Genomic DNA, 18,990 nt, shown 5'->3' on the forward strand with positions numbered 1-18,990 from the left:
CTCTGTATGGGAAGCAAAGGACCAAGCTATATATGTGAAATAAAACACATGGCTATGGGTGGGGCAGGGTTCTCAGACCGAAAATGCATACTAAGTAAAGAGTGTACGTCTGGAACACCTATGGTGTGAACAATGTGCAAGACTCAAAAACATATAACTATACAATAAGGTAAGGAGTTGCACACAAGTCACAATGTATGGGGAATAATTATTATTCCTCTATACACTGTGACTTGTGTGCAACTCTTTACCTTATTGTATAGTTATGTTTTTGAGTCTTGCACCTTGTTCACACCATTGGAGTTCCAGACATACATTCTTTAATATGTAAACTCTTTTGCATCCTCCCTGGCCCAAGAGATGTGGTATGATCAGACCATGTCCCTGTACGGTCAGACACGGCCATTACACAGCACACAGCAGGGACACATATATAAGATTATCTCAGCACAGGGACATTTTTTTTTTTTTTTTATTATCACATCCAATTGTGGAACTTGTAATGTCTGTTGAATTAAATGATCTTTCTTTGTCGCTCCATTGGGAGACCCAGACAATTGGGTGTATAGGCTATGCCTCCGGAGGCCGCACAAAGTATTACACTAAAAGTGTAAAGCCCCTCCCCTTCTGCCTATACACCCCCCGTGCTCCCACGGGCTCCTCAGTTTTTTGCTTTGTGCGAAGGAGGCAGACATGCACGCATAGCTCCACAGCTTAGTCAGCAGCAGCTGCTGACTATGTCGGATGGAAGAAAAGAGGGCCCATAACAGGGCCCCCAGCATGCTCCCTTCTCACCCCACTCTTGTCGGCGGTGTTGTTAAGGTTGAGGTATCCATTGCGGGTACGGAGGCTGGAGCCCACATGCTGTTTTCCTTCCCCATCCCCCTTAGGGCTCTGGGTGAAGTGGGATCCTATCGGTCTCCAGGCACTGAGACCGTGCTCCATCCACAGCTCCTGAGGACTCTGCTGGATAGGAGCCGAGTATCGTTCAGGGACATGGCCCTGCTACTTTGAGGTACTCTGTGTCCCCGTGGGGACCGTGCACAGCAACACTCCAGCATTGCTGGGTGTGCTAGTGCACCGGGGACCGCGGCGCTGACTGCGTTTGTGCCATTACACACTGCAGCGTCGCTGAGTGTGTTAGTGTATGGGGACTGCCGCGCTGACCGCCGCTGCCATTGTTATCACTGTGGCGCGGCTGGGACTGTTAGTGCGCCGGGGACTTCCGCGCCGACCGCGCTTATACGGCGGCCGCGCTTATAACTCGAGTCTCCGGCTTTTGCGGCCTAGTCTCTTTTTCTTCCCGCCCCCAGCCCTGCCAGTCAGGGGAAGGGCGGGACGCTGTACAGGACGGCAGCACTGAGGGCTGGAGCATGCTTTGCATACTCCACCCCCCTCACTGTGCACAGTGGGGCACCAGTTCCCGCACTTTCTGGGTCACGCCCACGGCTCCCTCCTCTCCTCAGGACGCCGGCAGCAATTCCTGTCAGCTCCCCTGACGCTGCAGAGGGGAATATCAACAGAAGAAAAAAGACAGGTATTTTGCCGCGCTTGAAGACCATAGACTATGATGTCAGGCAAATGATTCTTTTTATTTCATCCTACGCGTTTCGGAGACCACAACTGTCTCCTTCTTCAGGGAAAGGAACTATAGTTCCTTTCCCTGAAGGAGACAGTTGTGGTCTCCGAAACGCGTAGGATGAAATAAAAAGAATCATTTGCCTGACATCATAGTCTATGGTCTTCAAGCGCGGCAAAATACCTGTCTTTTTTCTTCTGTTGATATTCTACTTGTGCAACAGGGCTGCTGCTGGACCTTTTTGGCGCTCACGTTATGCTGTTAAAGGAGTTGTGACTGGCACAACTCGATCAGGTGAGTGCATCACTTTTACATGATCTTTCCCACCCAATATATCGGGTAAGACCCTATTGCGCCTTCTCTCTCCTATTTAGCTGCAGAGGGGAGACAAGCTCTGGGGGACTCAGGCAGGGACTCTGGTGGCCTCACAACCGCTTTAAGCGGGCGGTAAGCAGCACCTGAGGTGCTGGCCCCACTTGTGCAGAAGTGTAATTATAGATTATATGTTTATAGGCTATACTTTACACTGTATGGTGCACGGTTGATTTCTGGCTATATACCCTATTGTGTTGCCCAGGGGAGACAACAGCATGGCACCCACAAGATGCAGGGGTGCCAAAACACAGGCTTACTATGCTGCCTGCGCCGCATGTACGACCTCGCTACCGGCAGGTTCCACTGACCCTCATTGTGTGCACTGCTCGGCCCCTGTGGCACTTGCTCAGCCAGAGCCTCTGCTAAGGGGGGCCCAGGGGGAACCACCAGCTAACACTGTCCAGGTGACAGGGACGGAGTTTGCAGTTTTTACTGACAGACTTTCTGAGACTATGGCTAAGATTCTAGAAGCTTTGCAGTCCAGACCGGTATCTCAGACCATGGGCACTGTGGAATCATTGCCCCCTGGTTCCCCTCAGTTGGAACAACAATGTTCCCCCGGGGTGTCTCATAGATCCCAGGGTGAGGTCTCTGACATGGACCGCAGCCCCAGACCGCCTAAGCGAGCTCGCTGGGAAATCCCCTCGACCTCATCACATTGTTCAGGGTCTCAGAAGGGGGACTCTCTGTATGATGAAGCGGAGGTAGCTGATCAGGATTCTGATCCTGAGGCCGCTCTCAACCTTGATACTCCTGATGGTGACGCCATAGTGAATGATCTTATCGCGTCCATACATCAAATGTTGGATATTTCTCCCTCGGCTCCTCCAGTGGAGGAGTCAGCCTCTCAGCAGGAGAAATTCCGTTTCAGGTTCCCCAAGCGTACAACGAGTATGTTTCTGGATCACTCCGACTTCAGAGAGACAGTCCAGAAACACCGAGTTTGTCCAGATAAGCGTTTTTCCAAGCGCCTTAAGGATACACGTTATCCCTTCCCCCCTGACGTGGTCAAGGGCTGGACTCAGTGTCCCAAGGTGGATCCTCCAATCTCCAGACTGGCGGCTAGATCCATAGTTGCAGTTGAAGATGGGGCTTCGCTCAAGGATGCCACTGACAGATGGAGCTCTGGTTGAAATCCATCTATGAAGCTATCGGCGCGTCTTTTGCTCCAGCATTCGCAGCCGTATGGGCACTCCAAGCTATTGCAGCGGGTCAAGCGCAAATTGACGCACTCACACGTACGTCTGCGCCGCAAGTGGCGTCCATAACTTCTCAAACGTCGGCATTTGCGTCCTACGCTATTAATGCTGTCCTGGACTCTGCGAGCCGTACGGCGGTTGCAGCCGACAATTCGGTGGCAATACGCAGGGCCTTGTGGCTACGGGAATGGAAGGCAGATTCGGCTTCCAAAAAGTGCTTAACCGGTTTGCCATTTTCTGGCGACCGTTTGTTTGGTGAGAGGCTGGATGAAATCATCAAACAATCCAAGGGAAAGGAAACATCCTTACCCCAGGCCAAACCAAAATTACCCCAACAGAGGAGGGGACAGTCGAGGTTTCGGTCCTTTCGGGGTGCGGGCAGGTCCCAATTCTCCTCGTACAAAAGGCCTCAGAAGGATCAGAGGAACTCCGATCCATGGCGGTCTAAGTCAGAGACATTCTGTCTCACGGTTACAGGATAGAGTTCAGCTCTCGTCCTCCGACTCGATTTTTCAGAAAATCTCCGCCTCCCGAGCGAGCCGATGCTCTTCTGCAGGCGCTGGGCACTCTGAAGACAGAAGGAGTGGTGGTCCCTGTTCCTCTTCAGCAACAGGGTCACGGTTTTTACTCCAACCTGTTTGTGGTTCCAAAGAAGGACGGGTCTTTCCGTCCTGTCCTGGACCTAAAACTGCTCAACAAACACGTAAAGACCAGGCGGTTCCGGATGAAATCCCTCCGCTCCGTCATCGCCTCAATGTCCCAAGGAGATTTCCTTGCATCGATCGATATCAAAGATGCTTATCTCCACGTACCGATTGCTCCAGAGCATCAGCGCTTCCTGCGCTTCGCCATAGGAGACGAACACCTTCAGTTCGTGGCATTGCCGTTCGGCCTGGCGACAGCCCCACGGGTTTTCACCAAGGTCATGGCTGCAGTAGTTGCGGTCCTCCACTCTCAGGGTCACTCGGTGATCCCTTACTTAGACGATCTGCTGGTCAAGGCTCCCTCTCAAGAGGCATGCCAGCACAGCCTCACCGCTACTCTGGAGACTCTCCAGAGTTTCGGGTGGATCATCAATTTTCCAAAGTCAAATCTGACACCGGCCCAATCGCTGACATATCTTGGCATGGAGTTTCATACCCTCTCAGCGATAGTGAAGCTTCCGCTGAACAAGCAGCGTTCACTACAGACGGGGGTGCAATCTCTCCTTCAAGGTCAGTCACACCCCTTGAGGCGCCTCATGCACTTCCTGGGGAAGATGGTGGCAGCAATGGAGGCAGTCCCGTTCGCGCAGTTTCACCTGCGTCCTCTTCAATGGGACATCCTACGCAAATGGGACAGGAAGCCGACGTCCCTCGACAGGAACGTCTCCCTCTCTCAGGCAACCAAAGCTTCCCTTCGGTGGTGGCTTCATCCCACTTCATTATCAAAGGGGAAATCCTTCCTACCCCCATCCTGGGCGGTGGTCACGACGGACGCGAGTCTGTCAGGGTGGGGAGCAGTTTTTCTCCACCACAGGGCTCAGGGTACGTGGACTCGGCAAGAGTCCTCACTTCAGATCAATGTTCTGGAGATCAGGGCAGTGTATCTAGCCCTAAAAGCGTTCCAGCAGTGGCTGGAAGGCAAGCAGATCCGAATTCAGTCGGACAACTCCACAGCGGTGGCTTACATCAACCACCAAGGAGGAACACGCAGTCGGCAAGCCTTCCAGGAGGTCCGGCGGATTTTGATGTGGGTGGAAGCCACGGCCTCCACCATCTCCGCAGTTCACATCCCGGGCGTGGAAAACTGGGAAGCAGATTTTCTCAGTCGCCAGGGCATGGACGCAGGGGAATGGTCCCTTCACCCGGACGTGTTTCAGGAGATCTGTTGCCGCTGGGGGATGCCGGACGTCCACCTAATGGCGTCACGGCACAACAACAAGGTCACGGCATTCATGGCACGTTCTCACGATCACAGAGCTCTGGCGGCAGACGCCTTAGTTCAGGATTGGTCGCAGTTTCAACTCCCTTATGTGTTTCCTCCGCTGGCACTGTTGCCCAGAGTGTTACGCAAGATCAGGGCCGACTGCCGCCGCGCCATCCTCGTCGCCCCAGACTGGCCGAGGAGGTCGTGGTACCCGGATCTGTGGCATCTCACGGTCGGCCAACCGTGGGCACTACCAGACCGACCAGACTTGCTGTCTCAAGGGCCGTTTTTCCATCTGAATTCTGCGGCCCTCAACCTGACTGTGTGGCCATTGAGTCCTGGATCTTAGCGTCTTCAGGATTATCTCAAGAGGTCATTGCCACTATGAGACAGGCTAGGAAACCAACGTCCGCCAAGATCTACCACAGGACGTGGAAAATATTCCTGTCATGGTGCTCTGATCAGGGTTTTTCTCCCTGGCCATTTGCCTTGTCCACTTTTCTGTCCTTTCTTCAGTCCGGATTGGAAAAGGGTTTGTCGCTTGGCTCCCTTAAGGGACAAGTCTCTGCGCTCTCTGTGTTTTTTCAGAAGCGCTTGGCCAGACTTCCACAGGTACGCACGTTCCTGCAGGGGGTTTGTCACATCGTCCCTCCTTACAAACGTCCGTTGGAACCCTGGGATCTGAACAGGGTGCTGATGGTTCTTCAGAAACCACCGTTCGAGCCAATGAGGGATATTTCTCTCGCACGCCTTTCGCAGAAAGTGGTTTTCCTAGTAGCAGTCACTTCACTTCGGAGAGTGTCTGAGCTAGCAGCATTGTCATGCAAAGCCCCTTTCCTGGTGTTTCACCAGGACAAGGTGGTTCTGCGTCCGGTTCCGGAATTTCTACCTAAGGTGGTATCCCCTTTTCATCTCAATCAGGATATCTCCTTACCCTCTTTTTGCCCTCATCCAATTCACCAATGTGAAAAGGATTTGCACTTGTTAGATCTGGTGAGAGCTCTCAGACTCTACATTTCTCGTACGGCGCCCCTGCGCCGCTCGGATGCACTCTTTGTCCTTGTCGCTGGCCAGCGTAAAGGGTCACAGGCTTCCAAATCAACCCTGGCTCGGTGGATCAAGGAACCAATTCTCGAAGCTTACCGTTCTGCTGGGCTTCCGGTTCCCTCAGGGCTGAAGGCCCATTCTACCAGAGCCGTGGGTGCGTCCTGGGCTTTGAGGCACCAGGCTACGGCTCAGCAGGTGTGTCAGGCGGCTACCTGGTCGAGCCTGCACACTTTCACGAAACACTATCAGGTGCATACCTATGCTTTGGCGGATGCCAGCCTAGGTAGGCGAGTCCTTCAGGCGGCGGTTGCCCACCTGTAGGACGGAGCCGTTACGGCTCTATTATGAGGTATTATTTACCCACCCAGGGACTGCTTTTGGACGTCCCAATTGTCTGGGTCTCCCAATGTAGCGACAAAGAAGAAGGGAATTTTGTTTACTTACCGTAAATTCCTTTTCTTCTAGCTCCAATTGGGAGACCCAGCACCCGCCCCTGTTTTTTGTGTACACATGTTGTTCATGTTGAATTTTTTCAGTTCTCCGATATTCCTTCGGATTGAATTTACTTTAAACCAGTTTATAATTTTTTTCCTTTCTTCTTGCTTTTGCACCAAAACTGAGGAGCCCGTGGGAGCACGGGGGGTGTATAGGCAGAAGGGGAGGGGCTTTACACTTTTAGTGTAATACTTTGTGCGGCCTCCGGAGGCATAGCCTATACACCCAATTGTCTGGGTCTCCCAATTGGAGCTAGAAGAAAAGGAATTTACGGTAAGTAAACAAAATTCCCTTCTTTGTTTGTGGGGAAACCCTTTTAAAGGTGTTTTGATTATAATGTCTTGTCAGACACAGTTGGCTGCATATGTCTTGTGATTGGAGAACACTAACATGACGTTTTACCGCAGGATATTGTAGGATGCTGTTTGCTTTATTTCTTGCCTGTCTCCTGCAGGCGCTGGAATGCCTGTACCGGCAGCAGTGGACTGCAGACGACGGGCTCGGAGTCCTTGTAATTTCCCCCACTAGAGAGCTGGCCTATCAGATCTTTGAAGTCCTTCGGAAGGTCGGCCGAAATCACGACTTCTCTGCCGGACTGGTCATCGGAGGAAAGGTGCGTTTCATTACCTATTACCTGTGTGTACAGAACCTGATTCTAAACTGCTACCACTTGAACTTAGTGTATAGATTAACAAATGATTTCCATGGCATTTTTGTTTTTAGTTTTAGTTTTTTTTTTTTTTTTACTTTGAAATTGATGGTAGATTCTAAAACTCTCTATGTACAGTGGGGAAGGTTTACACTGCAAGACAATTGTGAACTCTTGATTCATGATAGTCTTGTCATGTAAACAGGGACTGCCCTATGAATGAGCAAAAAAAAAACCTGTTTATCGGGTGAAATGTATAAATATATATATATATATATATATATATATATATATATATATATATATATTTAAATACTGTATATATATTTCATTATATATATATATTTAAATACTGTATATATATTTCAATATATATAATATATATATATACATATATTTAAATACTGTATATTTCTTTGTCGCTCCATTGGGAGACCCAGACAATTTGGTGTATAGCTTCTGCCTCCGGAGGCCACACAAAGTATTACATTTTAAAAAGTGTAACCCCTCCCCTCTGCCTATACACCCTCCCGTGCATCACGGGCTCCTCAGTTTTTATGCTTTGTGTTGAAGGAGGCACACATTCACGCAAGCTCCACATTTTAGTCAGCAGCAGCTGCTGATTATATCGGATGGAAGAAAAGAGGGCCCCAGGGCCCCCGGCATGCTCCCTTCTCGCCCCACTAAGTCGGCGGTGCTGTTAAGGTTGAGGTACCCATTGCGGGTACAAAGGCTGGAGCCACATGCCGTTTTCCTTCCCCATCCCTTAGAGGCTCTGGGAGAAGTGGGATCCTAACCGGTCATCCAGGCACTGGGACCGGGCTCCCTCCGCAGCCCCTGTGGGATTCTGACGGACAGGAGACTGAGTATCATCAGGGACAGGCCCTGCATCATAAAGGTACTCTGTGTCCCCTTGGGGACGGTGCATGGAGCACTTGGTCTCAGACGCTGCAGCGGCTGCTGTTTTTGTGTCACGATCGGGACTACCGCGCCGACCGAGCCTGCTTGCCGGCCGCGGTATTAAATTTAGTCCCCGGCTTTTGCGGCCTAGTGCATTAAACTCCCGCCCCCGGGCCTGCCAGTCAGGGGTAAGGGCGGGATGGTCGGCCTGACGCCGACTGTGAGGGCTGGAGCATACTTTAGTGTACTCCTCCCCCCTCACTCATCACTCTGGGGCACCAGATTTCCGCACTTTATTGATCACGCCCACGGCTCCCTCCCCCCCTTAGAACGCCGGCAGCCATGTTTTAATCACATTCTGCCGGTGGAGGACTTCTGGCTGCAGCTCTGGGAGACCCAAGGCAGGGGATTTGGTGGACACACACCGCTCTGGGCGGTCGGTAAGCCACACCGGTCACACGGTGCTGGTCCCCCTATGGTGCCGAACTGTATATATATATATATATATTTGTATAAATTTTCTAGGTTCGGCCGCAGTGTTTAGCCTTTGGCTATCTACCTCAGTGATTACTCTCCTAGGAGAGAACAGCATGTCGGTCACAAGGAGCAAGGGTGCCAAGACACAGGGTTATTTTGCAACCTGTACCTCTTGTGCGGCTATGCTACCTGCAGGTTCCACCTACCCTCACTGTGAGCATTGCTCGGGCCCTGTGGCACTCGCTCAGCCGGAGCCTCGGGCACTGGTGGGACCCTCGGCCCAGGTAGAACCGCCGGCCTCCCCTATCCAGGCGGCAGGGACAGAGTTTGCAGTTTTAGCTGAGAAACTCTGAGTCACTTTCACAATCCATGGCTCAGTCTATGGACAAATGGTCTGCTAAGATACTAGAAGCCTTACAGTCCAGGCCGGCCCTTACACAGGCCCCGGGCACTGCGGGGTCATCGTCCCCAGGCCCCTCTCGGTCTGCGCCACAGCATGCTCCCGGGGTGGCCCCTAGGTCTCACGTGGAGGACTCCGGCACGGACCGCAGTCCCAGACCGGCTAAGCAGGCTCGCTGGGAATCTTCCCCGACTTCATCACGCTGTTCGGGGTCTCAGCTTGAGGACTCTCTGGAGGATGAGGCAGAGGTCGCAGCTCAGGGCTCTGACACTGACGTTGCTCTCAATCTTGATACACCTGAAGGGGACGCCATAGTAAATGACCTTATAGCGTCAATCAACCAGGTGCTAGATCTATCTCCCCCGCCTCTACCGGTGGAGGAGTCTGCTTCACAGCAGGAGAAACACCAGTTTAGGCTTCCCAAACGTACACGGAGTGCTTTTTTCGATCACTCTAACTTCAGAGATGCTGTCCAGAAGCACAGAGCTTTTCCGGACAAGCGTTTTTTCTAAGCGCCTTAATGACACACGTTACCCCTTCCCCTCTGACGTAGTCAAGGGTTGGGCTCAATGTCCCAAGGTGGATCCTCCAGTCTCTAGACTGGCGGCTAGATCCGTAGTAGCAGTGGCTGACGGTTCATCGCTCAAGGATGCCACTGACAGGCAGATAGCGCTCCTAATGAAATCCATCTTTGAAGCCACAGGCGCGTCTTTCGCCCCGGCCTTTGCAGCCGTGTGGGCACTCCAAGCTATCTCAGCTTGTCTGTCTGAGATTAATGCGGTCACACGTACCTCTGCTCCGCAAGTAGCGTCTTTGACTTCTCAGGCGTTGGCTTTTTCGTCCTACGCCATGAACGCCGTCCTGGACTCTGCTAGCCGTACAGCGGTAGCATCCGCCAATTCGGTGGCAGTCCGCAGGGCCATGTGGCTGCGCGAATGGAAGGCAGACTCTGCTTCCAAGAAGTTCTTGACCGGTTTGCCTTTTTCTGGCGACCGATTGTTTGGCGAGCAATTGGATGAAATTATTAAGCAATCTAAGGGAAAGGACTCGTCCTTACCCCAATCCAAGCCAAAAAGACCTCAGCAACGGAAAATTCAGGCGAGGTTTCGGTCCTTTCGGCCCTCAGCCAGATCCCAATCATCCTCGTCCAACAGGCCACAGAAGAGCCAGAGGAACTCTTCTGCATGGCGGTCCTCCAAAGACCGCCGGAGGCACCGTCTCCAAGGCGGCCTCCTCATGACTTTCGGCCTCCACAAACCGCATCCTCGGTCGGTGGCAGGCTCTCCCGCTTTGGCGACGCCTGGTGGCCATATGTCCAAGACCGATGGGTGAGAGACATTCTGTCTCACGGTTACAGGATAGAGTTCTGCTCTCGTCCTCCGACTCGTTTCTTCAGAACATCTCCGCCCCCCGAGCGAGCCGATGCACTTGCTCAGGCGGTGGACACTGAAGACAGAAGGAGTTGTGATCCCCGTTCCCCTTCAGGAACGGGGTCACGGTTTTTACTCCAACCTGTTCGTGGTGCCAAAAAAGGACGGATCATTCCGTCCCGTTTTGGACCTCAAATTGCTCAACAGACAGGTGAGAACCAGACGGTTTCGCATGGAATCCCTCCGCTCTGTCATCGCCTCGATGTCACAAGGAGACTTCTTAGCATCAATCGACATCAGGGATGCCTATCTCCATGTGCCGATCGCACCAGAGCATCAACGCTTCCTGCGTTTCGCCATTGGGGACGAACACCTTCAGTTTGTGGCACTGCCTTTCGGCCTGGCGACAGCCCCACGGGTCTTCACCAAGGTCATGGCATCCGTTGTGGCAGTCCTGCACTCAGGGCCACTCGGTGATCCCTTACTTAGACGATCTCCTGGTCAAGGCACCCTCCCGGGTGGCATGTCAACACAGTCTGACCGTTGCTCTGGAGACTCTCCAGAGGTTCGGGTGGATCATCAATTTCCCAAAGTCAAAATTGACTCCGGCCCAATCACTGACTTACCTCGGGATGGAGTTTCATACTCTCTCAGCGATAGTCAAGCTTCCGCTGGACAAACAGCGTTCGCTGCAAGCTGGGGTGCACTCTCTCCTTCGGGCCCAGTCACACCCCTTGAGGCGCCTCATGCACTTCCTGGGGAAGATGGTGGCGGCGATGGAGGCAGTCCCCTTTGCGCAGTTTCATCTGCGTCCACTCCAATGGGACATTCTCTGCAAATGGGACAGGAGGTCGACGTCCCTAGACAGGAACGTCTCCCTTTCTCTGGCAGCCAAAACCTCTCTTCAGTGGTGGCTTCTTCCCACTTCTCTGTCGAAGGGAAAATCCTTCCTGCCCCCATCCTGGGCTGTGGTCACGACGGACGCGAGTCTGTCAGGGTGGGGAGCGGTTTTTCTCCACCACAGGGCTCAGGGAACCTGGACTCCGACAGAGTCCTCCCTTCAGATCAATGCTCTGGATATAAGGGCAGTGTACCTAGCCCTAAAGGCGTTCCATCGGTGGCTGGAGGGCAGGCAGATCCGCATACAGTCGGACAACGCCACGGCGGTCGCGTACATCAACCACCAGGGCGGCACGCGCAGCCGCCAAGCCTTCCAAGAAGTTCGGCGGATTCTGCTGTGGGCGGAGGCAACAGCCTCCACCATCTCCGCAGTTCACATCCCGGGCATAGAAAACTGGGAAGCAGACTTTCTCAGTCGCCAGGGCATGGACGCAGGGGAATGGTCTCTTCACTCGGACGTGTTTCAAGAGATCTGTTGCTGCTGGGGGACGCCGGACGTCGACCTCATGGCGTCTCGGCACAACAACAAAGTCCCGGCATTCATGGCACGGTCTCAAGATCACAGAGCTCTGGCGGCGGACGCATTAGTTCAAGATTGGTCGCAGTTCCGACTGCCTTATGTATTTCCTCCTCTGGCAATGCTGCCCAGAGTGTTACGCAACATCAAGTCCGACTGCCGCCGCGCCATCCTCGTCGCTCCAGACTGGCCGAGGAGGTCGTGGTACCCGGATCTGTGGCACCTCACGGTGGGTCAACCGTGGGCACTCCCAGACCGACCAGACTTGCTGTCTCAAGGGCCATTTTTCCATCTGAATTCTGCGGCCCTCAACCTGACTGTGTGGCCATTGAGTCCTGGATACTAGCGTCCTCAGGCTTATCTCAAGAATGGGATCTTAACAGAGTGCTAAAGGCTCTTCAGAAACCACCTTTCGAGCCACTGCGGGATGTCTCCCTTTCACGTCTTTCACAGAAGGTGGTCTTTCTAGTGGCAGTCACATCGCTCCGTAGAGTGTCGGAGTTGGCAGCGCTGTCATGCAAAGCCCCCTTCCTGGTTTTTCACCAGGATAAGGTGGTTCTGCGTCCGGTCCCGGAATTTCTCCCTAAGGTGGTATCCCCTTTTCATCTCAATCAGGATATCTCCTTACCTTCTTTTTGTCCTCATCCAGTTCACCAATGTGAAAAGGAGTTGCATTGGTTAGATCTAGTGAGAGCACTCCGGCTCTACATTTCTCGCACGGCGCCCCTGCGCCGTTCTGATGCGCTCTTTGTCCTCGTCGCTGGCCAGCGTAAGGGGTCGCAGGCTTCCATGTCAACCTTGGCTCGGTGGATCAAGGAACCGATTCTTGAAGCCTACCGTTCTTCTGGGCTTCCGATTCCTGCAGGGCTGAAAGCCCATTCTACCAGAGCCGTGGGTGCATCCTGGGCATTGCGGCACCAGGCTACGGCTCAGCAGGTGTGTCAGGCGGCTACCTGGTCGAGTCTGCACACTTTCACGAAACACTATCAGGTGCATACCTATGCTTCGGCAGATGCCAGCCTAGGTAGGCGAGTCCTTCAGGCGGCGGTTGCCCACCTGTAAGAGGGAGCCGTTGTCGGCTCTTTTTATTGGGGTATTCTTTTACCCACCCAGGGACTGCTTTTGGACGTCGCAATTGTCTGGGTCTCCCAATGGAGCGACAAAGAAGAAGGGAATTTTGTTTACTTACCGTAAATTCCTTTTCTTCTAGCTCCTATTGGGAGACCCAGCACCTGCCCCTGTTCCCTTCGGGCTGTTGTTCTTTGTGTACACATGTTGTTCATGTTGAATTGTTCTTTTGGTTCATGGTTTCAGTTCTCCGAACATCCTTCGGATTGAATTTACCTTAGACCAATTTATAAGTTTCCTCCTTCCTGCTTTTGCACCAAAACTGAGGAGCCCGTGATGCACGGGAGGGTGTATAGGCAGAGGGGAGGGGTTACACTTTTTAAAGTGTAATACTTTGTGTGGCCTCCGGAGGCAGAAGCTATACACCCAATTGTCTGGGTCTCCCAATAGGAGCTAGAAGAAAAGGAATTTACGGTAAGTAAACAAAATTCCCTTCATTTAAATATATATATTAAAAAAATAAATATTTTTTTTTTTTTTTTAAATGAACGGCAGTAACAAAATGTACACAAAAGGCCTAATGTCGAATGGAACAAACTTTACCAAAATCCACTAGAATTTAGCAAATTTTCTTCCAGTGTAGTGGCACATTTTTTTTATTGGGCTTAATAGAAGCATCAGAGTGACAGCCATGGAAACCCATCAGCACCTTATAATTGCGTTGCTCTGGAGGCTGGCTAAATGGCATGATACGCCCCTTAGGCCTTTGCACCTTATCTTCTGCTGTCAAATTGAAAGCGACATCTAAGGGGTTAACAGCAGCGATTGGAGTATGGCTCAGATCGCTGCTGTTACAGGCAGAGGCTGGCTGTATAACATCTGCCAGGTATAGTGCGGGCTCAGCTCTTGAGAATGCATCCAACATGTGCAATATATATAATATATATATATATATATATATATATATATATATATATATATATATATATATATATATATATATATATATATATATATATATATATATATACTCGTGTATTTATGTACATTGTCAAGATTACTTTTGACAGGATTTTTTTTTTTTTTAAAAAAAAAAAAAACTAATCTGGGACTTTGAACTTTTCTCAGTAGTCCTTTTATTTTGTGTAATTTTTATGACTTTTTAGGATGTAAAAGAAGAATCTGCTCGCATCCATCGCACAAATATATTAATCTGCACCCCTGGACGGCTGTTGCAGCATATGGATGAGACGTCCCTTTTTAATGCCTGTAATCTCCAGATGTTGGGTAAGTAATGATCAGCCTTTTTATACAGGATACACGGCTGTTGGATTATCTCTTTAAAGAGGACCTTTCAGCAAATTTTTCATATTTAAGTAAGTACAGATTTCTATTTTGGCTGCGGCACAGAATCCTTTTTTTTTTTTTTTTTTTTTTTAAATTTCATCTCTTATTTGCTTAGATATTAGCAAAGTGTTTGACACCAAATGAGTTAACTTTTGTTATGTCCAGCTAATTTTCCCTGCGGGGGTGTGTACTTCTTCTCCCTGCATGAGCTATCCAATCACAAGCAGTCAGCAACACAGCAGAAAAAGAACACGCCCCCAGCATAGCTTACAGCAGATTTCTTTGTCGCTCCATTGGGAGACCCAGACAATTGGGTGTATAGCTTCTGCCTCCGGAGGCCACACAAAGTATTACACTTTAAAAAGTGTAACCCCTCCCCTCTGCCTATACACCCTCCCGTGCATCACTGGCTCCGTAGTTTTATGCTTTGTGTGGAAGGAGGCACACATCCACTCATGCATTCTCATATTAGTTATATCGGTTGGAAGAAAAGTGGGCCCCCACGGGGCCCCCGGCATGTTCCCTTCTCACCCCACTACGGCGGCGGTGCTGTTAAGGTTGAAGTACCCATTGCGGGTACAAAGGCCGGAGCCTCATGCCGTTTTCCTTCACCATCCCTTAGCGGCTCTGGGAGAAGTGGGATCCTGACCGGTCATCCATTTACTGGGACCGTGCTCCCTCCGCAGCCCCTGTGGGAATCTGCCGGACAGGAGTCTATTCATCCTCAGGGACCGGGCCCTGCATCTCTAAGGTACTCTGTGTCCCCATGGGGGCTGTGCATGGAGCGCCTTCTTCCCGGACGCTGCAGCAGCTGCTGATTTGTGAAGACCGGCGGACTTCCGCGCTGACTGCGCCAGCTTGTCGGCCGCGGTCTTAAATTTAGTCCCCGGATTCATCGCGGCCTAGTAGCAAAACTCCCGCCCCCGGGCCTGCCTGTCAGGGGTAAGGGCGGGATTGCCGACCTGACGTCGGATGTGAGGGCCGGAGCATCCTGTATGTTTCCTCCCCCCTCACTGATCACTGTGGGGACCCCAGATTCCCGCACTTTTCTAGCGCCGCCCACGGCTCCACTCCTCCCCAGAGAGCTCCGGCAGCCATTTTTTTTGGCATTCTGCCGGTGGAGGATTACCAGGAAAGAGCTCTGCAACTCTGGGAGACCTAAGGCAGGGAATCTGGAGGACACACACTCCGCTTTTTAGCGGTCGGTAAGCCACACCGGCCACCCGGTGCTGGTCCCCTTAGGGTGCCGGAATAGATACGTATTCTATATATATATTTCTGTTCGGTCGGGCTGTATACCCTTTCCCATATACCCTCAGTGATCACTCTCCTAGGAGACAACAGCATGTCCACAAGGAGCAAGGGTGCTAAGGCACAGGGTTTTTCTTTGTCGCTCTATTGGGAGACCCAGACAATTGGGTGTATAGGCTATGCCTCCGGAGGCCGCACAAAGTATTACACTCAAAAGTGTTAAGCCCCTCCCCTTCTGCCTATACACCCCCCGTGCTCCCACGGGCTCCTCAGTTTTTTGCTTTGTGCGAAGGAGGCAGACATGCACGCACAGCTCCATAGATTGATCAGCAGCAGCTGCTGACTGTCGGATGGAAGAAAAGTGGGCCCATATAGGGCCCCCAGCATGCTCCCTTCTCACCCCACTCTTGTCGGCGGTGTTGTTAAGGTTGAGGTATCCATTGCGGGTACGGAGGCTGGAGCCCACATGCTGTTTTTCCTTCCCCATCCCCCTCAGGGCTCTGGTGGAAGTGGGATCCTATCGGTCTCCAGGCACAGGAGACCGTGCTTCATCCACAACTCCTGTGGAGCCTGCTGGATAGGAGCCGGGTATCGTTCAGGGACATGGCCCTGCTACTTGGAGGTACTCTGTGTCCCCGTGGGGACCGCGCACAGCAACACTCCAGCTTTGCTGGGTGTGCTAGTGCACCGGGGACCGCGGCGCTGACCGGGTTAATATGTGCCATTACACACTCAGCGTTGCTGAGTGTGTTTATGTATAGGGACTGCCGCACTGACCGCCGCTGCCATGGAAACACTGCGGCGCGGCTGGGACTTGTAGTGCGCCGGGGACTTCCACGCCAGCCGCGCTTTTACGGCGGCCGCGTTTATTACTAGAGTCCCCGGCTTTTTGCGGCCCAGTTTCCTTTCCTCCCGCCCACAGCCCTGACAGGCAGGGGAAGGGCGGGACGCTGCACAGAACGAGCAGCACTGAGGGCTGGAGCATGCTTTGCATACTCCACTCCCCTCACTGTGCACAGTGCGGCTCCAGTTCCCGCTCTTTCTGGGTCACGCCCACGGCTCTCTCCTCTCCTCAGGACGCATTCCTGTCAGCTCCTCGGACGCAGCAGAGGGGGACAAAATCTGGGAGACCCAGGCAGGGACTCTGGTGGCCTCACAACCGCTTTAAGCGGGTGGTAAGCAGCATTGTGCTAGCCCCATTGTGCAGTAGTGTAACATTATATGTTTATTTTACACCGTCTAGTGCACAGTTGATTTCTGGCTATATACCCTATTGTGTTGCTCAGGGAAGATAATAGCATGGCGCCCACGAAAGGCAGGGGTGCCAAAACACAGGCTTATTATGTTGCCTGCGCCGCATGTACGACCCCCGCTACCGGCAGGTTCCACTGACCCTCATTGTAGGCACTGTTCGGCCCCTGTGGCACTTACTCAGCCAGAGCCTCTTCTAGGGGGGGCCCAGGGGGAGCCACCTGCTAACACTGTTCAGGTGACAGGGACTCTCTGAGACTATGGCTAAGATACTAGAAGCCTTGCAGTCCAGACCGGTATCTCAGCACAGGGACTCTGTTGATTCTTTGTTCCCTGGCCCACCTCAGCTGGACCAACAATGTCCTCCCGGGGTATCTCATGGATCCCAAGCTGAGGGATCTGACACAGACCCCAGTCCCAGACCGACTAAGCGAGCTCGCTTAGATTTTCCCTCGACATCATCATATTGTTCAGGGTCTCAGCGAGGGGAATCGCTGGTTGATGACGCGGAAGTAGCTGATCAGGATCCTGATCCTGAGGCCGCTCTCAACCTTGATACTCCTGATGGGGACGCCATAGTGAACGACCTTATTGCGTCCATCAATCGTATGTTGGATATTTCTCCCTCAGCTCCTCCGGCGGAGGAGTCGGCTTCCCAGCAGGAGAAGTTCCGTTTCAGGTTTCCCAAGCGTACACAGAGTATGTTTCTGGACCACTCTGATTTCAGAGAGGCAGTCCAGAATCACCATGCTTGTCCAGATAAGCGTTTTTCTAAGCGCCTTAAGGATGCACGTTATCCCTTTCCCCCTGACGTGGTCAAGGGCTGGACTCAGTGTCCCAAAGTGGATCCTCCAATCTCCAGACTGGCAGCTAGATCCATACTTGCAGTGGAAGATGGGGCTTCACTCAAAGATGCCACTGACAGGCAGATGGAGCTCTGGTTGAAATCCATCTATGAAGCTATCGGCGCTTCTTTTGCCCCAGCATTCGCAGCCGTATGGGCGCTACAAGCTATCTCAGCAGGTCAAGCGCAAATTGACGCAGCCACGCACGTCCGCGCCACAGGTGGCGTCCATAACCACTCAGACGTCGGCATTTGCGTCTTACGCTATTAATGCTATCCTGGACTCTGCGAGCCGTACGGCGGTTGCAGCCGCCAATTCGGTGGTACTCCGCAGGGCCTTGTGGCTACGGGAATGGAAGGCAGATTCTGTTTCCAAAAAGCGCTTAACCAGTTTGCCAATTTCTGGCGAACGATTGTTTGGCGAGCGTTTGGATGAAATCATCAAACAATTCTCCTCGTCCAAAAGGCCTCAGAAAGATCAAAGGAACTCTGATGCATGGCGGTATAAGTCACGTCCTAAACAGACCACCGGAGGTGCCGCTACCAAAGCGGCTTCCTTATGACTTTCGGCATCCTCACTCCGCATCCTCGGTCGGTGGCAGGCTCTCCCGCTTTTGCGACACCTGGCTGCCACGGGTAAAAGACCGTTGGGTGAGAGACATTCTGTCTCACGGTTACAAGATAGAGTTCACCTCTCGTCCCCCGACTCGATTCTTCAGGTCATCCCCGCCTCCCGAGCGAGCCGAGGCTCTTCTGCAGGCGCTGGGCATTCTGAAGGCAGAAGGAGTGGTGGTCCCTGTTCCTCTTCAGCAACAGGGCCACGGTTTTTACTCCAACTTGTTTGTGGTCCCAAAGAAGGACGGGTCTTTCCGACCTGTCCTGGACCTGAAACTTCTCAACAAACACGTAAAGACCAGGCGGTTCCGGATGGAATCCCTCCGCTCCGTCATCGCCTCAATGTCCCAGGGAGATTTCCTTGCATCGATCGATATCAAAGATGCTTATCTCCACGTACCGATTGCTCCAGAGCACCAGCTCTTCTTGCGCTTCGCCATAGGGAACGAACACCTGCAGTTCGTGGCACTGCCGTTCGGCCTGGCAACAGCCCCACGGGTTTTCACCAAGGTTATGGCTACTGTAGTAGCGGTCCTCCACTCTCAGGGTCACTCGGTGATCCCGTACTTGGACGATCTGTTGATCAAGGCACCCTCTCTAGAGGCATGCCAACACAGCCTCGACGCTACCCTGGAGACTCTCCAGAGTTTCGGGTGGATCATCAATTTTCCAAAGTCAAATCTGACACCGGCCCAATCGCTGACATACCTTGGCATGGAGTTTCATACCCTCTCAGCGATAGTGAAGCTTCCGCTGATCAAGCAGCGGTCACTACAGACAGGGGTACAATCTCTCCTT

At 52.4% G+C, this 18,990-nt stretch overlaps 1 protein-coding gene across 1 annotated transcript in view; it reads left to right on the forward strand.

Moving 5' to 3' along the window:
* Positions 1-18,990, forward strand: part of DDX10 (DEAD-box helicase 10) — a 349,483-nt gene that overhangs the window by 20,730 nt on the left and 309,763 nt on the right. Inside the window, exons 4-5 of the mRNA XM_075337422.1 lie at positions 7,058-7,216; positions 14,051-14,171. Of these exons, the coding sequence (XP_075193537.1) occupies positions 7,058-7,216; positions 14,051-14,171 (280 nt within the window). The remainder of the gene's footprint in view (positions 1-7,057; positions 7,217-14,050; positions 14,172-18,990) is intronic.

This window comes from Anomaloglossus baeobatrachus, chromosome 2, assembly GCF_048569485.1.
Source record: "Anomaloglossus baeobatrachus isolate aAnoBae1 chromosome 2, aAnoBae1.hap1, whole genome shotgun sequence".
NCBI lineage: Eukaryota > Metazoa > Chordata > Amphibia > Anura > Aromobatidae > Anomaloglossus > Anomaloglossus baeobatrachus.